General features: G+C 39.6%; 1 protein-coding gene across 1 annotated transcript in view; it reads left to right on the forward strand.

Moving 5' to 3' along the window:
* The window catches only part of LOC139723906 (pleckstrin homology domain-containing family H member 2-like), a 106,459-nt gene that overhangs the window by 64,654 nt on the left and 21,372 nt on the right, over positions 1 to 20,433 (forward strand). Inside the window, exons 4-12 of the mRNA XM_071635110.1 lie at positions 4,190 to 4,273; positions 5,173 to 5,254; positions 5,781 to 7,090; positions 8,113 to 8,191; positions 12,107 to 12,201; positions 15,812 to 16,067; positions 16,848 to 17,029; positions 18,596 to 18,712; positions 20,165 to 20,321. Of these exons, the coding sequence (XP_071491211.1) occupies positions 4,190 to 4,273; positions 5,173 to 5,254; positions 5,781 to 7,090; positions 8,113 to 8,191; positions 12,107 to 12,201; positions 15,812 to 16,067; positions 16,848 to 17,029; positions 18,596 to 18,712; positions 20,165 to 20,321 (2,362 nt within the window). The remainder of the gene's footprint in view (positions 1 to 4,189; positions 4,274 to 5,172; positions 5,255 to 5,780; positions 7,091 to 8,112; positions 8,192 to 12,106; positions 12,202 to 15,811; positions 16,068 to 16,847; positions 17,030 to 18,595; positions 18,713 to 20,164; positions 20,322 to 20,433) is intronic.

Raw genomic sequence — 20,433 nt, forward strand, 5'->3', positions numbered from 1 at the left:
CCCCATTGTCAGAGTACTTTCCTACCGTACATAATTGCCAAGACAGTAGTTCCCGAAATTAAATCACCTCGATTGCTTGTGTGCTCCTGTTGTGGACTACTAGCATATAATGGAAGTGTTTGGATGAACCCTGTTCAGGGGGACCCAGAGAAGGTTGGGAGACGAGAGGAAGGGAACTTGGCTGAGCTCGGGAAGGAAAAATGGATGGTTGCCTGGGAAGGGGTTGACATTTAGTGGAGTTGGGATTGATCTTAGCCACTGTTACCTGTACATGTCATAGAGATGAAAAGATAGGTGAGGAAGTATGAGGAAATGTGGGTGTATTTTTCAAACTTCAATTTTCGAAACACTCATACAATAACGTGAATCGATATATGATATACGTATACAACTGTATATGTATATGGCACTTGGAAATTGTAATTAGATCACTACCTGCACTAGAAAGTGAAAATATTCTTTCAATTTCCTGTTTTTGTTCTCTGAATGCTGCAGGCATTGAAGGAGGTTTAAAACAAAAGTGTTCTATCTGTTATGTGTGTGTGTGTGTGTGTGTGTCCTTTTCATGTCATAGAAATTGTTTTGAAATCTTTAAGTCATTAATCTGACAAATTAAGGATATTGTGACATATAAGGGTTTCAGCAGAGCTATCAAACGGTGCATTTATAAATCAACTCACTTCTGGTGCAGAATCAAGGTTTCCAAACAACTATCATGGAGTTTTTTGGCAGTAGATAAATGCAAAGCTGTTTTGATCATGGGTTTAGAAACAAGTTTCTAAAATGCCGAAAGCAGTGCAGTCAGAAACGAAATGCGTTTGAGCCAGAAATGCATTTCTGGAGAGTTGATAAATGCAAAGTCGTCGTTTTGAAATGCGTTTACAGCTCTGACCTGCCCTCACCAAGCACTGCCATCTATGATTCATTTGCTCTTCTGGTCAATCTGTGCAATGGAGCTTCGCAATGACAAGGCCTCCCAGTCAACTCATGATCGAGTTGATAAATGCAACAATGCAAAAAATGTGATCCAAAACGTGTCATGCAAACTGTGTTTTGTTAGTGGGTATCGAAACACGTTTTAATATCGGGGAAAGTTGATAAACACGGCAAAAATCTGTTTGAAAATCATCATCAACATAAATTGATGAAAGGAAGTATCACCTGACACTGAAAGTAAAAGGCTGGATATCAATTTCTGTGAAATTTCAGTGTTATGTCAGCCCACATCAACAAGATTCATGCAGTAATTTATGAATTACCTGTTGAATCAATGCTACATATTTAGATTGGGTTTTGTTCATGGATGTCTCAAATACAATGCACATCTTTCCTCTGATATCTGGAGCAGACTTATATGTGAAGTTGAGTGATAGTTCTGTACGTGTATCGTATATGTCTGTACAGTCTTTAATTATACTACTCTGTTTCTGCAACCCTGGGACAGTGTGAACAGTGATGTACATTGTTTATGTTTATTGCTATGGATTCCATCATCACCTGTAATATCGGGGGGGGGGGTTCACAAAATTCAAGTTGATCTTCAAAGTTACGATCTACTTAAAATTATGGTATGCCACTGGTTTCCCTATTCAGTTTTATCAGCCTTTCAGACTCAACTTCAAATTGTTTTCACAATTTACAGATAAATTCCTACGTTGTAGCTGTCACTTCTTTTATTTTGTATATTAATAGCTGCGTGAAAGTCTCCCAAATTTCCATTTTCATTATTGAGAATACCAGTGAATACACACACAACATACCATAATTTTAAGTTGTCAATCTTAACTTTTAAGATTGATTTAGATTCCTTGTGAAACACCCCCAAAAGGCCTCCGTTTCTCTTTGATTAATCCAGTAAGTCCTGGAAACCACAATTTAGTGATTTCTTGCTGTGTCTTTTTATGATAATAATCACTATTCATTTTCATATAGTTAGTGTTTTGAAAGGTAGATTTCGGTAATGTATTCTGTCATTTGAGTCATTGGTTGTTAATTTTTTGTTGTGGTTACTGAATTTTCAAAAGCGTCTCAATTTCGTTGAAATCCATAACAGATTCCCAAATTAGCAACACATTTTAGAAGACTGAAATTTCCTTTTTCTCCTTCATATGAGCAAACTGTGGACCTTTCTTTCTGATTATGTGTAGATTTAATAGATTTAATCTGTCCCATGTAATCTCTCTTTGATATATCCTAACCAGAAGGGCGCTATCACATTCTAAGATTTGAGCGTAAATAAAAGCAAAACAATCAGTTTTCATGGAATAAAAAAGTTTATTTAATCAAAAGTGAGTAGATTTATAAGCATTGTTCCAAGTATCTGGTAAAGTAGTGCCCTTGTGGTTTTGAATCTTAACATATTACTGATAATGAAAATGATATCAAATTGGTACCATACTGTAGCTGAGATCCAGCTTTACAATGTGATGACAAGATGATGTAATCTGCTGCAAATTCTACAAGGCTTGATAGGTACTGTAAAAGTGGAAATTTTTGCTGTGCTGAAATTTTTGCGCATTTCGCGCAACCAGAAGCTAGCGCGAAAATAAAAGCACATGAATATTTGTGTGTGCCATATGTTCCAGTAGTTGATTGAAACTCTTCTTCCCCGACCAAGCACGAAAAATTAGTCATGCAAAAATATCCACTTTTACAGTAAATCAGCTGCACCAAATGATTAGAATCAATAAGAATCCCCGTAATACAGGATGTATGGCAATTCACAGAGATGGACTGTTGCTAGCTGAACGTGAGCGCCATGTTTTCCTCTTCCTCCACAATCAACTTAATGGGTCTTGCCAGCCAAGCGTAAACACGTCACTCTAGAAGGAAGAGTTCTGCCCATAACAAGATATTCATACTTACAGATTCAGCACACGGACAGATCTGGTTTTAAAGGCCTCATAAGTTTTATGATGACTGCCTCCCCCCCCCCCCCCCCCCCACACACACACACACACACACACAACTAAAAGCTGGCATCATGCCAAGTTCAGCTTTGACATAAGGAAATGACTTTTTCTTTAACTGGTTAGTTTCTATTCGTAATTTTTACTTTGGTTACTTAAGACTTAATGTGCAGAATTCACAAAGCTAGTTTAAATTTAGTCCATGGATCATACTTGTATTTTGTCTGCCTAAATGCACGCAAAAGATCACATACACCAACGGATACCCAAGGATGAAAGCGTGTTGATATGTGCACGTGAAAGGTGGGCATTATACACACTCGTTTTAGTCCCGTCGACTGAATCTAAACCATGGTTTTGATTTATTTTATCAAATTTTTCTGGAGTATATAACTTCACTTTTTGTTATTTAGCTGATATACATTCTCAACATTTGAAGGGATTGAAAGGTGCAATAATGCACAGATACTTGTGGTACAAGTGCTACTGATACTGTAAATGCTGGTATGGTTTATCGATGTTAGAGAGAAGAAGAGAGAAATAGCATGGGAGTTTCCATGCAGAGAAGAGAAAACTGACACCTTATTGAACCATAGAGTAACATTAATATTTGATATGTAATGCTGTCATGCCCTAAGCTCAAATCACAATCTGGTGGGCGTCATGGAGGCAGATGAATATATGCAGCTATCAACTCCATAATCATATGAACTAATGCAGTCATTGTTAGGGATCCCTGCTATGTATTTCTGTTATCACACAGAAAAAGAGAACCTTTTTCAATTAACTTGTTCCTCCTTAATGCTTTTCAACAATGCCTAACATCAAGTTTGCTTGCATCATATGTCGCTTTGATTGGCAAAATTTTGGCAGGCAAGCTTTCTGGCTGTCCATTTGACAAGATATATTGACAAGATAATTTGAATAAACTCATCAGTTTTTGAGATATGGATCCCTAGCAAATAGTTATGTGTCTCATTGCTTCATAGAGTGAATAAATAAGAGCAGTCATTAACATTCCCCTCACCTCCCCCCCGCAAAAAAAAATAAAGAACAACTAAATTGTAAAATACTGCAGAACAGAAGGACAAGACTTGCACACACTTTGGCTTCACACAATAGAATGTGCATTTGCCTATGGTTCCTATGCCTGCTAATTTCATGCAAATTCCCATTCAAATAGGTTGACACACTTCTTTGGAAATATTACAGTAATTGAAATGTCCATGCAAAATTAAAGAATTGTTTTCTTTTTGCCTTGCTTTCTTCATAAAATGCAGCAAGACCTTCAAGCCCAGGAGAGCCTGCTTGTGGAGGGCAAAGTGGCCAAGATAAAGAAATGGGTGGCAGCGACGGTCGGAGAGGTAAGAATTTCATATCGGCACATCTTGCCATTGTCCGCCTTTAGTCTATGGCTCTTTGATCTACTACAGCATGAACTTATACATTATTATTAAATTACTTGGGATATGAGCTTCTGAGTATTATCATGCAAACTTTCATGATGATCCGCATGCATATTTCAATCTGATTCTGAGGTTTAGAAAGTGGACAAAAATTCCACTGCTATTTGAGCCAAAGTAATAAACTTAAAAATCTGTGATATATTGTTTTCTTTGATATTGACACATATCCTGGCTGTACGCACTGAATACCCGATGGCTATGTCATCAACACAGTGATGATTATTACAGACATACATGCAGTAATGCCCACAGTCATAATTAATTTATAAGTATTTTTTACAAGTACGTACAGTACAATTTGTAAGCTTACTACTTTGTGAGCTTATCACTGCAATGGTATGCCCAGCCTTGCTTGTATCTTCACATTCATAAATGCCTATGTTAGAAATTCACCTGAGGACAATCCTTGCATGCAATGAGACAAATTGATCCCACCAGTATCAGTTCTCTTTGCACTTAATCAACTTAATGTCTTACATTTTATTGTGGATAATGGCCTACGTAGAAGTTGTGGTTCATGTTCCGTAAGAGCTAAAAAAAAGGACTGGTTTCGTAGAGCTTGATGTGATTGATATCTTTGTATCTTTGTATATATGTTTGTATGTTTGTATGTTTGTATGTATGTATGTATAATGTACATATGTATGTTTGTATATGTCTGTATATTTGTATGTATGTATGTATGTAAATACCTACATAATTTATGTTTGTATGCATGTGTGTATACATTGTGTATTTATGTATGTATGTTAGTATTTATGTTTGTTTGTCTCTAATCATGTTGGTTTTCTTTGTAGCTTGAAGAGGAAAACAAGAGGCTTGTCATCTTGAATGAGGATGCCAACGAGACAATCAGGAAGCTGCAGCTGAGACTGAAAAGTGAGTGCTCCTCTTCAAGTGCTGTCATTCTATTACGTGCCCCCCATCGTTCTTTTGTCTCAAAAGAAATTCTACCATTGTGGAATGTTGTGCAGAATTGGATTATAATCTGTCTGCCATGCTACTCTTGATCGTCTGCCAAGATATCTTATCTTTTTTATATCATGGGCAATGAATTAGTGACTTTCTCATTCTCATTTGTAAAAGAAAAATATGCCCTAGCAAAGACATCCAAAAGGGAAGTATTTTTCCTGAAAGAATACCGTGCTTTGCTTGGTTTATTTATGCATAATTTCTTCCTGCAGTTGGAGGTATGATATCAGTTTAGCATTGTAGTCGTAAACAACAACTGTTAAGGTTGTCATAATAATTTGTCTTTACTAGAACAAAAGATAGAAAGCAGCGTAGGGCACATGGCTCACAAGATCATTAAATCAAGTAATTCTCTGTCCGTGAAGACATTCATCTGAGAAAAGAAAGCTGACAAATTTTTGTCTCCACCTCTTGATTCTATTTGCCTTGGCAGATCAAGAGAATGGCCAGTACCATGCGGACATCTCTAGTCAATCCAAAGGACCAGAGGATGCATTGGCAGGACGACCCGCCTCCAATACATCGGAAGAAGCGCCCCTCATTCCGGCCAGACCCACATCATCCAGCATCAGGGAGCACCTCATGGGCATGACCGCGGAAACGGAACTGAATGGAAACGAGATCCATCACAGGCAGGAGGTGTCGTCATCAGAGATCTATGACAATGTGAAGGAGGAATCCGGTGATCTGTATGCCCAGGGCTCATCGCCCCACTCACAAAATGGTGATACCAAGAAAGAATGGAGGACTAACAGGAATGAGGCAAATTCAAATGATGATAAACTAGCGATGGGTAATGGTCACGCCCTGACACCAGGAAGTGAGATGTCTGGATCGGAAGAGGACAACCTTGTGGACAGTACCGATCTTGACCATTCCATGTCTTTGCTATCGACGTCAAGTGGCGGTCTTTCCCCAGATATACCAGTGCCAATTCTTGCCCCGCCCCCGACGCCATCGACTCCCAGTGGAGTCAATGGGGTCAACCTTGCTCAGAGCCTTGCCAAAAGACAGGAACAGACTCAGGAGAAATCCTCACCCAGGAGGTCACCCAGGAATGACGAGGAGGTGATTCCGTCCGCCCTCTCGCTGATTGCAAACTCGGTCAGTGCAACTGCAGAAATGCTGCAGAACTCCGGCAAGCCGAAGGAACATGTAAAGCTTCAACTCAGCAATGGGGAATCTCTGGATATTTCGCTCCCCACCGTCGAGAGGACTGCCTCGAACGACACGAACCCCCTGGAGCTCAGCTCCACTCTTGGGGAAGGGCTCGACGACGATGTTTTCCTTGAAGGTGGGCTCTCCCGCGACAGTGACTACGTCGAACTGCTCAGGCTGCGCTCCCTGAGCCAGCAGTCCGGAGGCGACAGTAGCTACCAGAGCCTGAAGAAGATGCACATCAAGAAGATGGTGGCTGGGGTGTTGATGGAAGGAAGCCATGAGCTGAGTGAGCTCCCGGAGCTGCCGTTGGTAGAGGAAGGTTATCAGAGTCTGAGGAACGTCCATGAACACTTTGATAACCTTCGGAGTGATCCAGTCATGTCTGACCAGTTGCCTGACGTCTGTGCCTATGAGGGGGGTGGGGATGAGAAGGTCAGCCCTCCCCTTGACCCAGCCTTTGATGTGGACTACGATGAACCTCCCGATGACGATTCACTCTTCATGGAGGAAGCAGCCGAGAATGAGAGGTCATCGACCTCCAGCAAGCCACCACCACCACCTGAGAGAAAAGTGCCATCGTGGGTGAGTTACGTGTTTCTCTCAGAAACAAAATTTGGGTATTTGACAGACTGATTAGCTGAATTACAATCAATTAACTCCTTGCTCTTCTGTTTATCATTTCATCAGATCATTCTTTTTTTTTCTCTTTTTTTTATGTGGTGGCTTACTGATATGTGGTTCAGAAGGACATATGAATGATTTTATGGTTGCAATTAGCAGTGTACTGTTTGCATATAGTAGAGAGTTTAGATAGCAGTTTTGTGTGTCATTATTCAACCTAATAACAAACTTTACTACATGTCAAGATATGGCTTCATTTGTGATTCAAAATAAGCACATGTAACAAATTGTGCACTGAAATTTATTCTCTCTCTGAAAGATACTGTGGAACCTCTTGTTCCCCAGTATATTATTCTGAAGTAGTTCTCAATTTGTTAGTAATTCTCAATTTGTTATGCTCGTGGTCAATGTGATAAAAATTCTGTGTACCCACAATCTAGATTTGCACTTGTAAATCATTGTAATAGTGGTATTTGACTCAACTGGTATAGACAATCAGAAGCTCAAGTACACATTTCACACCAATTTCTAGTCTTCTGTTTTTAGAGCCATGTTGTACCAGAAACAGGAATGTGCACACAATGCAACACACTCATGAAAGACTGGAAGAATGATATGGGCGATTATGATAATGCATTAGCCACTCCTGAGTCACACTTGCAGACAAACCACATGTAATGGTGTTTGTGATCCAGGGTGACAGCTGGAATGACTATGGCCACTTTAGAAAGGCTTGTTTTTCTGTCATGCTTTCCTCGTGTGGTAGTACAATTCTGTGCCTTCCATTCACAGTTCCCTTCCAAAGTGTGAGGAAAAACAAAAAACACCCAAGACCATTTAAGATAAAAAAACAACAACACCATCATAATCTTCTTGTGTTGGGGTTTCTATTTATGATCTTGTTTTTGAGAAGTAGCGTAAGGTGCAAAATGATTGTTATGTGTATGTATGTCTGTCTGTCTGTCTGTCTGTCTCCACCCCAGGAAACTCGTATCTACACGCTCAGTGACAAGGGCCTCAAGATGTCTCCCAGTGTGGCACCTGTCATCGATTCCTCAATGGGTAGGTATGACTTCATCGCCAGCTGTTACCATGGCAACCATTTGTAATGTGCTGTCAGTCAGCAAAGAGAGATAGAAAAGAGAGAAGAAGAAGAAGAAGAAGAAGAAAAAAAGGAATGAATGCAGGACCACGCACAGCATGAGTTTACAGACAACCAAGCCATCCAGGCCAGTCAGTCAATTCTTGGTATTCAGTGAAATGACATAGTGTAGTACCAAGAAGGGTTCTCCCAGGGCAGGGGGCTTGGAATCTGGAGGGTGAATCTGACACCCTTTTTTGGAACATGAATGGTGGCAGAAGTACTGAACTTACTCTTTAAATTTCACCTCAGTGATAGTCCTGCAAAGCAAATATAGACACTTCCTTCACTTCAATCTGATCGAAAGCATTGCCTTCTGCAGTTGGCATTCTCTATCAAAACAACTACAAAACTGTGGTACCACATTGCCCATGTGTGTTTACAATCTGCTGTTAATATTCACCATTGTAACATACAATTTGGGTTGAATGCTGAAATAACAAAAGAACACAGATGATGTTAGTAGTGATTAGATGATAATTATAGCATTTTTTGGCTTATTTTTTAGTGTATACCCGTATATATCATACTTTTATTTCTGATTTTCCGTAGTTGGTTTTTTTTTTACTTATAAAGTCTTATCATTCTGCTTGAAGGAATGCATGGCACATGTAAGGAACCAAATGATTATAATATTACATAATGCAGGATTAGTTTTGCAATAGAGCTGAAAAACAAATTCTCACATTAGCCAGATATGTTAAAGGTACACATAAATGATCATTACAAATGATCTGTTGGTCATGAGTATAATTGTTTTGCAGGTTTTGCATGACATACAGGTAGCATGCAAACTGTCGTATTGCAGGCAGATATGCTGGATAATTTCGTATGAGCTTCCAAAGAAATCATCTTTTATAATGGGTCTGCAGAGTCAGCATCTAGACATGTATTCCTTATATTGGTACTTGATGTAGCAAGATGCAGAAACCCAAGCTATTTACTGGTATCAATGTTTATCGCTGCCTGCAAGTCACATGCATTTCACATCCTCCATGAAATGAAGTAGTGTTGGTGCCCCCCCCCCCCCATCAAGTGGATCATAGCAACCTCAGAGATCCTACTCACTCCACATTTATAGCCGTTAGCTGCATGTTAACTAGAGCAAGCGGGCATGCAGGACATTACATTGACCAGCTCATGGTCTGGCATGCCAAGTATCTACGGAGGTCGTGGCACCGTGCGGCCTCTGCATGCAAACTGCATGTGATGCACAGTCTTGAGGGGGCACTGGAAGAGGGCCTGAGATCGAGCGCACAAACATACGGAGTACGGTGGCTCCGTTCCAGAGAGACAGGAAAAGGCAAACTTTCCCGCGTCCTAGGAGCTAAACCGAGAAGATGATTATCGGTAGAATATTATATTTTTCAAGAATTAATGCCAAAGCTCTCACTTCACAAAAACACAAACAAGGGGCTGTGGTTACCATGGTATGTCACAAGACCTCAATTGAGCATAACGGCCATATTGTTGAGCCAAGTAGAGATTTTGAAATATACCTAAGGTAAGGTTATTTACACTCAGATCAGAGATAAGATGTTTAACTATTCCCCTTGGGAGGGTGGTGGATCCTGTCTACAGGAATATCTCATATTCTAGGGGATGACTTAACCCTCCCATGACTGCCATCTACATCCTATTGACACATTGTACACACTGCTCAATGCTGATTGCTGATTGGACTGAGGGAGTTAACTTAAAATTTGATTAGATTTGATTTGATTTATTTTTTCATAATAGTTATAATGAATAATGATGAAGTAACAAAAAAATTATAGAAGCATATAAATAATACATTATTAATAATGCATACATACGTAAATACCAAGCAATTCGCGAATGGATGAACTTACACCGAGAGTCACAGTGACAGAATAAGAAATAAGTATTTTCCCTTGTTCAAGGGAAAACTTATGCGATTTCCCCTCTGGAAACGATATACATGTATAGTGCATCTGTGCTGCAGGAATGTTTTTGGAAGTTATTGATTTTCATAAAAATAAAAACGCTGCAAAATAAACCACATACATGTAATTATATTGTATCTGTTTCTCAGTCTATTCATGTGCCTGTCTTTGTCTGTCTTTCTCTCAATGCTTCTTCATTGTGTCCTCTCTATCTTTCGTTCCATCCATCTCTCTCATACACTTCATCTCTGTTTATCTCTTCCATATTAGACGTACTATGATAATGGTTCAATCTGCTGCCTCACAGTAGAGGGAAAACCTAAACAAAACTGAACATCACCCAATTGTTGCATTAGGTATTCAGTGCAGGATTTCTCACAAATCATGCATAGCATTCCCTTCCAGCAGGTGAATTATAATTTTTCACCGGAAGCATAGATGATTGATGGAATGTGAAAGCTATAATGGGAACTACCTTCATTTTCTTTGCCAAACTACACCACGTTGTTGTGGTTACAAACCATTTCCTTTCCTCCCCCATGTTTTTTGTTTTTTTTTCCCCTGTATTTTGGAAGAAAAATATTGTAAATGCATTGCTGGCTGTTGGCCAGAAAATGATTGCATGATTGAGCAAATTTCCGTTTGTGCTATTTCACATTGACTATGTAGCATTGACAATTTAGACATATCACAATTTAGACCGATCTATCTCGATCTCCCAGCCCCCCCCCCCCCCCCCCCCCCCGCAAAAAAAAATATGTATATATATATATATATATATATTCCTCTTATCTCTAAAATGATATTAGGAGAATTAAAGTACTATTACAGAATCATATTATTTTAAGTCTTAATTGTGAGCAAAAGCTTTCAATATCAGTGTTATTTGTACTCTGAAAGAGCACTTTTTTTTGCACTCATGAAAAATTGTTGTAGGATTACAGGCTTTTTTAATCACAAATGATTTAACACAGTGTGGATTTTCGTCACTGTATTATGTGATTCATTTTTCATTTTTTGATGGTAAAGGTATTGCCATTTTTAACCAAGGGGTGAATATTTTTACAGAACAGCCACTTTTCATAGAATGTCATTTTAGTATGAGATCAACGCATTCACACATCATATACATGTATGTGTCTTGTTCACAGCTTCAGTGAAATAGTTTCAATCAGACAGGAAATTGCGATTGTGGTAAAAATTAATCACCGTGATTTTCCTACCATTAATATTTTTTTTCCACCAATGATTGAGAGTATGTGCTATTATACCCACAATGCATCCTCTTTCTGAGCGTGCAAGTCATTTTAATTTAAGTAGGATGACTAGCTGTGGTGATTGGAATGTACCTTTGTATGTGATTTGGAAATCTGGGCAGGTAAAAGCACAAGAGTATAATCACAAATTAACATTTATATACACAATGTATTTCAACCATTGGAACTGTTCAAAGAGTACTGTATATAATTGGCGAATCTAAATTTTTGCGAATCGGGACTTCCCAACGATATCACGAGTGATTAAATTTGCGATCATGGAGTACTATATTGAATGGAGAAATGTAAATGTGTGCATCACTTTCATATCGGGATCAAAGTCATTATCTTTGCATGTCTTTAATTTCGTGAAAAGCACCTGACTCGCAAAATTCGCAAAAATAAAAACCTCGCGAAATATTCGGTGTATACAGTAGTTTACATGTTGACAATCAGACTTGTACAATTTGCAATGAATATGAGAAGGTGTTAAAAGCCAGGACACATGGCAGCTTGTCAAGCTGCAGAATTGCTCATGCATTTTTCATTCATTGATGTCAGATCGAGAGAAATGTGACTAATATTCTTCTCTGTACCCCTGTGCCCCCATGCTCTGTCTTGTCACCCCCCCCCCCCCACATCCCCCCCCCCCCCCCTTTCTCTTTCCCAACAGTCACACCAGTGCCGGTATGCCTCGTGGAGGAAGGAACCAGCACCAACTCTCTCTTCAGGGATGCGGATGTACCCGTCTACACAACCCTAAGAGGGGTAAGTTTACCGCTCCCAGGGTGACCACCTGCTACATCCTGACCACCCTCTGACAGAAAATCATACTTCTGTCTCAATTCAAAGCCAGCAGAATATCAGCACTGATACATTCCCACCTCAGGCCGTTAAAGATACTCTACTGGTAACCAAACCCTTTACGACACTTGTCCTTTGTTTGCTGATTGAGGCTACATCTGCTGGCTCTTTTTACAGTCTGCCAGATGTCCCCAAAATAACTATCAATGAAAGGGGATTATGTAATCCTCGTAATCTGGATTGTGTCTGATAATGGCCTTTGTGTGGAACAGTCAGCATTGTTATCCCAAATTGAGGGATGGATGTGTCTTGGTGGAGGGAAACTGACCCAATAGTCCTTATTAAAACTTTAAAACTCATAGCTATTAAAAGTGCATGAGCCTTGAAAGATCATCTGAGCATGCAGTGTGCAAGTACCAATCCATTGTGATATAGTGCATAATATTCCTCCATGTTGCCTGCCCATACACTTGTACCTCTACTGGTATTAACATTGCTCTCACCTTTTCACATCTGTACTGATACTTGTATGTCTTGTTTATTTTTGTATGTTTTTGTTTGTCCCTTTTGTTTTTGTTTTTATATTGTTCTTGTTGGGTTTTTTGTTTGTTTGTTTATGAATCCACCTTTTTCTAGTAATCTTTGTGGTGTTCTCCAAGAGAGGATATCTGCAATAAATGATTCAAAGCCAGGGATGAAATCTGTTGTATCCTATTTGTCACCAAAAAAATAAATAAAAAAAACAGAAAGAAAGACCAAACAAACAGTAAAATTCTTGTGTAGAAATGAAACACTTTGAAGTGGCCTGTGTTGGTGTTGTTTTACTGTCCAATTAAGACTTTAATTGACCCCTCCCCCCAAAAAAAAAACACAAAACAACAACAACAACAACTGTTCAGAGTAACTGATTATTGCAAATATCAGTATATTCGTGCAATTAAGGTTCGTGCTGAGTGGCTAAAAAACGTAGTCATGGGATCTTGAATTCAAGCTGCACAATCATCAGCCCATTCAAAATGTGCAAAGAAAATTGTGAAGATATTTTTGCAGGTTTTAGTATTTGCGCTTGGCAAAAAGTAGCACAAATACACAAAAACTGATATACTGTGAAAATTTCTGCATTTACAGTATACTGGCGTCAGTACATTCAGACAAATAGGGTGGCCAAATCTTTGGTTTGGTATCCTTTCTTAGAGACTCCAGGGCATTCTACTCATGTTTGTACATACGTCTTTCTGCGCTTTTTACATCCCTCATTTCTATGTTTGCCTATGTACGTGTATGTGCTTTAATAATCTATTTTTCTTCATCTTTAGTGTGCCATTGGTTTGGGGCTTGTTTGTCTGCATTTCTAAAGCTCGTCAATAAGATTTGCCATGTTTCTGACTCTTTCTTTCCAAGCCAGTCAGATGTGCACAACAACAAAACTATCATGACTCTCGCAGTCAGGAATTGATACGTTAAAAGTGATTTTGCAGACTTACAGATGTGTTTATAATGGCTTTCAGAAATCTTGTGTGACCCAGAATCCTATTTGATATGAAAGTAATGAGATTGACATTCGTTTTTTAAAGTGAAAACTCTAAATGGATGCCTTCCTGGAATCAAACAACGTTAATTCACTATTTAGTACTGCATTCAGTGTCTGCAAATCATTCACAAATTTTCCAATAATTGATCAATTCATGTCACACCTGTTTTATTAACCTGTCCATGTCGCATCTTTTTCTGCAGTCAAAGTCAGAAATCAGACAATTGCTCAGTCTCTATGACTCACGTCTGGCAACAATGGCAAGTCCTTTTGCTTTGTGTATTCATTCATTCGCTATGTACTGTGTGTTTGTTTGTGTGTGTGTGTGTGTGTTTTGTATATGTAATTTATGTATGTTTTTTTCTGCAAGATTGTGTAGTCCCACTCATTTGTCATCCTGCTGCTTATGGTGCTGGTTGATATACTATTTAGCTATGCATTTCTTTTGTACAAGCTATACTCTACAGCTCTTTCCTCAGCCCATGATTTGCCTAAAGGCATGGCAAGTCCAGACACATGTATACATCCTTGTATTGTAATCCACAAAACTTGACAGCCATCGAAAGAAAGGGGGGAAAAAGTACACAGTGTAACTTGGGGATGAGCTGGGTTCAAGTTTCACAAGAGATTGTTCTGTCTGTTACCATGACTACAAGCCTCTTGTTTTGATGGCTAAACTCAAGAGGGCCTGAGAGTTAGGTGGAGGGAAAACAAGGAAATCAGATGTCATATATAATTGGTAATTGGTTCTCAGTTGCGAAGTGAAGAGTTCTATCTGTCCCTGCTGACTCTCCTCTGCTTGAAATCTATGTCTACAAAATGAGACCTAATTTCAGTCTTGACAATGTTATGGTTTCAGAAAGATCAGTTTGTGTTTTGTTTTTCTCCCCAAGTCATTTTTCAGTGGCTGATACAGTAATTTGGTGGTGAGGAATGGGAGGGGAATGGTTGTCAGAGGCCTTCCTCCTTAATACTCGATGTTTTCATACTGGCAGTGCTTTTAGAAATTTCTGTAGCAATTAAGTAGTGGCTAATATTCCCGTTCCCTTAATCAGTGAAGAGTATTCAAAGATCTCAAAAATACTGCATTAATTGTATGTGTTTGTAGAATGACATGATAGGCAGCCCTGAATTATCTACTGCTGTTATTCCCACAGGTATGGAAATATGTTTCAAATTCCTTGAATCCCAAGGCAAAGAGGAGAAGGGAAAGAAAAAGTCAACCACACCCAATTGAGTATGCAGAGCTTTTCATGGATGCTCTTCATGACAGTGTCATGTTTAAATGAACTGATTAGCCCTATATAAAACCCCTGTAGCATTGTACACACTGTCCAAAGTCCTCAGCACAGAAAGGGTTTATGTCAAGACACACATAATGTTTGAATAGTTTGTCACTAGGGTTTTGAAGAGCGGATGCTATGTTTCTTGGTTTCACTTCTGTTGTTGAAGTGTCCCAAGGGATGGTTGTGGGATCAGGTTTTCAAAGAAAAAATATCATCCAATTGTCCAACTTCCCTTTGAAAACAATTGCTGATATCTAAACAAAGGGTCATGATGAAAAAGACAAATTTTTTGTGCTGTTGAATGCCTTCTGTGCAGTTTATCTTTTGAAGAATATTGCTTTCTTTGTCACTTCTGGTTGGTCCTTTTTTTTTTCAATTTTATTTTCTCAATTCACATGCTGCTTCATACACCAAATACATGCATAATAATGAATAGTACATTATGGAAAGCAGCATTGTGAATTGAGAAAGTAAAGTTTTTAAAAAAAACTTTTGGTTGGTCCGTTTCAGGACTCTATCAAAGCTTGACTCCACTATGAGCTAAATCTAAATTACTTATAAATCTAATTTTGTAAAGATGAAATGGTGACCCCATGGTACATCACAGGGCTTTTGGAATTTATTCAGTGATTACAAACTGTCAAACAGATGTTTAAGATGTGTCGTATGAGACGCTACATCTTTGTAACTCAAAACTGTGCTGAAAGAGGGTGACTTCATTATTGTTAAACTGCAAAATCTTCTTGTCCTCTGGCAGCGTTTGACTCTGATCCGCTCCACACCCTTCACCGGCGAGTCCTCCGATTCCTCGGACGATGAGTCCAGCTCTAGCAAGCCGCCCCCTCCCCCTCCGCCGGCCTCCCAGTCCGGCCACCACGGCTCCCTGAAGTCCACCAAGGCTCTGAAGGGCACGGGCGGTAGCCTGAAGCTGATGGGCTCATCGCTGGGAAGCCCCAAGAAGAAGCTTCTGGCGGGATCGTCTGCCACGCTGCCTGCTGCAGGGCTGAAGAGAGGTGCGATTGTGGGAGACACTTCCAAAGTTAACAGTTTTTGAAGATCGATATCTATATTATGATGGGAAAACCGTTCATCCGTGTGTGGCGGACCCCAAAAAAGATTGACTCTCAAGATAAGCGTCACAATGGAAAAAATTGGTTCATCTTGATTTTGTTTATTCTAACCCTCACAATAATTTACCCCATGATGATTTGGCATGTGTGAAAGGCACTAGAGGAAATTATCGATTTTTAGAATTCAGCCATGCAATTCGCCACACGAGGTCCACATACCTAGGTGCGCAGAATCATGCGCCAGTCATTGTTTAGGTATGCTGATGTGTAGTCTGTTGATTCAAACTGCTTCATTCGAAGCAGAGTGATTTGTGTGTGTTTGTGTGTGTGTGTGTGTGTTTGAACGGTGGCAAATAAATGTGTTCATTAGGGGTGCTCAATTCACTATCCATTGCTTCATTTGCTGCAGCTGGTTAATCCTCTTGGTGCTTTGAGTGCCATTCAGAACACAAAACCCTATCACTTTGTACACACTGTCAAAAGATTGTGGCGCAAAAAGGTTAAAACCTGGTGAGACAAGTGCAACTAATAGAGATGAGTAAAGACTTATTTTCTGGACAGTGGGCTCGAGAAGTATAGGAAAGAAAGAAACTTGGTTGTGGTTGAAACATTTTTAGCTGATGCAAAGAATTCTGTTTCGTGCTTGCATTGGAATATTTATATGGAATCACAAGTATTTTTCGTCAAAGAATTTGACCAGTCTTCTATTTGTCCACTTCCAAGGTGTGTCCGCCCACTCATCAGCCTCGGATGCGGACTACTCCATCCCACCCGATGCCGTCAGGGTGCCGTCGCACGACGGCAACAGCTCGGACGAACCCGAACCCAGGGCCAAGCTCCTGAAGACGTGCAGTCTGGACAAAGCCTCAAAGTCCAGCTCGGACTCTCTGGACAAGTCGGACAAGGTGCGTCATAAAGTGTCGAGATTCCTCCACCCACCCTTTGTGAGTCATGTGCAGTCCATCTCTGTGAGGATGTGTCATTGATGAGAGAATATGGATGGAGTGAGGGATCCAAGAAGTGAAATCATTTCTTCTCAAGATTGTCCCATGTGACAAGGCTTTATTCATTGCAAGCCCCCCCCCTTCCCCCCCCCCCCATGAACAGATGACTATTACCTCCTTTCTTAAGCTCTCAAAGAATTCAAGATGAGGCAATGTGATGTTCAGCATGTTTGACTGTGTTGATGTTGATGATTTTATAGAGATTCCTTGGTCCAAGATCATATACCTTACAAAGGTAAAAAGTATCGTTGATATGTTTATCTTGTTTTGATGTAGCAAGAGTGAAATAATTGGGCTGATATCAAATTTTTTGTATCATACATAAGATTTGGGGAAATATCCATACTTGTACGTATTTGGTTATTTATTGTAATCATATTACACTGTACACCCTAACTATTCAAAGTAATGATTCTTGTGTTCAATTCTTGAGTCTCAAGAATCATTGCTTTAAGTAACTAGAGAAGCACGCTGAGAGCGCAGACCTCCGCCAAGCATGCAGCCCATTTCCATCCGCACTGATCTTGTTCTTCCACAGAGATCAATGATTTCCACTCATACATACTGCATTGTGTGCTGAAAGCCGACCGATTTCCCAATATACTGTAGAAGCCTTTGTTACGTCATAAACCCTCAGCTGCACCCCGCGCCTCGACCTGGAGCAGAAACTAGAGCACACACTTTAGTGCGCGCATGCAAACCTCAAATACGCGCAGCCTGAACTCTCAAGTTCATTGACCTTACTTGCCAAAATATAAAAAAACCTTCATAAATTCCCCCAAAATTATCGGATCACTACCAAAAGTTCATCGTTTGTTACTTGTATCATTCTAGACCTTTCCTGCAAGTTTCATCTCAATCCGTTAACTACTTATTGAGTTATTTTGAACACGGACAAACGAACGAACCAGCCAACCAAGTAACAAACAAACCAACGGTAAAGAAAACATACTGTAAAACGAGAAATTTTCGCGTGCATTTTAATTTCGCAAATTTCGCGAGCGCCAAAATTCGCGAAATTAAAATGCACGCGAAAGTTTTTGTCTACACTACGTGCATTGAACGCCAGTGGCAATTCGCGAAAATTTCATGCCGCGAAAAAGGCTGTCAGCTCCAATTCGCGAAAATTTCATGCCGCAAATATATCATGTTTTACAGTGACCTCCCCCCTTGGTGGAGGTAAATATGCAGTACCTGCTGTACAAGGGAACAGAATCATTACTGGCTATTGGGCAGAAGCTTGGTGGTACAGTTGATATGACACCTGTCTAGCAATTAGGAGATGGTCGATTCAAATCTCACCCAAGTATGTATGCCCAAGACTTTTATCTGGCTATCACTCAAATGCTAAATAATCAGTGTTTATTTATGTCGCTGAAGGACAATTTGTCAATCAGTTACACCCTTACCAGTTGTTCAATTAATAAGCCTCAGCTTTTTGCTTGTAAACATGTTCCCCTGAAACAGGAGCCATCGGAAAAGTCTGGCTGGTTGACGAAACTCGGAGGGCGAGTCAAGACGTGGAAGAGACGCTGGTTTGTTCTGAAAATGGGCCAAGCCGAACTCCTGTACTACAAATCGCCGGTAAGTGACCGTAAAAGCAAGGGTGATCAGAACAGCTGGCTGAGGAGAAGTTACTGTGGAAGGGGGAGGGGGAAGCAGGGGAGACCTTATACTCCCAAGGGTGCCAACCACTGGGCGCAAAAAGTGAGTCGAGGTCTGCCGCGCTAAGATTAGCGCCAAAGATAGAGGCTTCCAATAGACAATGGATGATGTCACCATGTAAGGCGCAGAGCCTCGGCGGGATCGGGGAGATTGTGGTGAGACAAAAGGGAAACCACAAGCACTTGCATCGACTGCGATCTGCGACTGAGTCTGAGGCTCACTCAACAAACTCCAAACTCCATACAGCATTTGAGTCAGCTGCAATTGATGTTACATAAACTTCATTCATGAAAGTGTATATTACCAATTGGCGCCTTAATCTGTCATTGAGGTACCAATAAAAACGTGTTAGAAAATTTTTTGGATAGTCTCTTGTACTGACAATTAGACAGGAAAGGATGTTCAGCTGAACAGTGAACATTTCTGACTTAAAGTACTGTGAAAGAAACAATGCAAGTAGGTGTGAACAATTGTATTGCATTAAGATAATCTGTCATTTGTTAATGTACCTATCCATTAACCCATTGAGGATGGGCTGATTTCGCTACAACGTGCTTTTTCCATAGACACTTGCCCAATTATGCTTGGGACTTGTCCTCAACGGTTTAAATGAATGATCATTTATCATAAAGAGTACAGCTCTATGATAACATTTTATTTTCTGTCTGTTCCGTCTCTGCTTTCGTTCTTGTCCTTGTCATAGTCCTTTTTTAATTTTCTGATTACTTCGCCGGACATCAGGATATCAAAATTTTCATACATGGAGTCCTTGACAGATCTTGAGATGCCCTCACCTTCTAGAGTAATTCACAAATTTTACAAGATATGCTTTTCTTGTGAATTGCTTTTTTCCAGGTAGAGTTATGAATGAAGATTGTATTGCTTACTTGATTATTTATCCAAACCAGAGTTAATATCATTATGATAATTGTATTCATGTTTTGTTGAAACTACGTGATTCAAAGTTCCTTTAAATATTATGTACTCATGTAAGCATTATGTACATTACTTTGTATTACTTTATATGGAAATAAAATCATTTTGAATTGAATTGAATTGAACAAAAGATACAATCTTATTATTTTGTGACAAAATACAACATTTTGTTGCTTGGTAGTGTCAATATTTGATACATTGTTGCAAAACCTGAAAACAACTAATAACATTCTTTGATACGATAGATTATATTTTTAATATACATTTTTATGATATGCATCTATAGGTATAAATGAGAACATAGTGAAAGAGACGTCGATCATGGATAATGAAACAAGACTTATGGATGTATATATAGATGGGCACAAAAAAAAAAAGAAAATTCACTCACTCTTTCCTTCCTTTGAAATTGTTTCCTGCATTCGCCACCTACAGAATGACGTATCCAGGAAACCCCGCGGTCAGGTGCCACTAGACAAGTTCTGCAAAATAGCGCCCTCTGAGGGCCTCCAGACTTTTGAGCTGGCCACATCGAAGAGGACGTACTACCTGACCGCAGAGTCTCCGGCCGTCATGGAGGAGTGGATAAGACGTGAGTTCAGCAGACTCTGTCCAACTTGAAGAGATTTTGTTCACCCCTACCTCAATATATATGTCTATTTTAACCCGTTGAGGACAGTTTGATTTTGATACAACACACATTT

Source organism: Diadema antillarum, unplaced genomic scaffold (assembly GCF_040938485.1).
Source record: "Diadema antillarum isolate AM-2024a unplaced genomic scaffold, OU_Dant_1.0 scf00000202, whole genome shotgun sequence".
Taxonomy (NCBI): Eukaryota; Metazoa; Echinodermata; class Echinoidea; order Diadematoida; family Diadematidae; genus Diadema; species Diadema antillarum.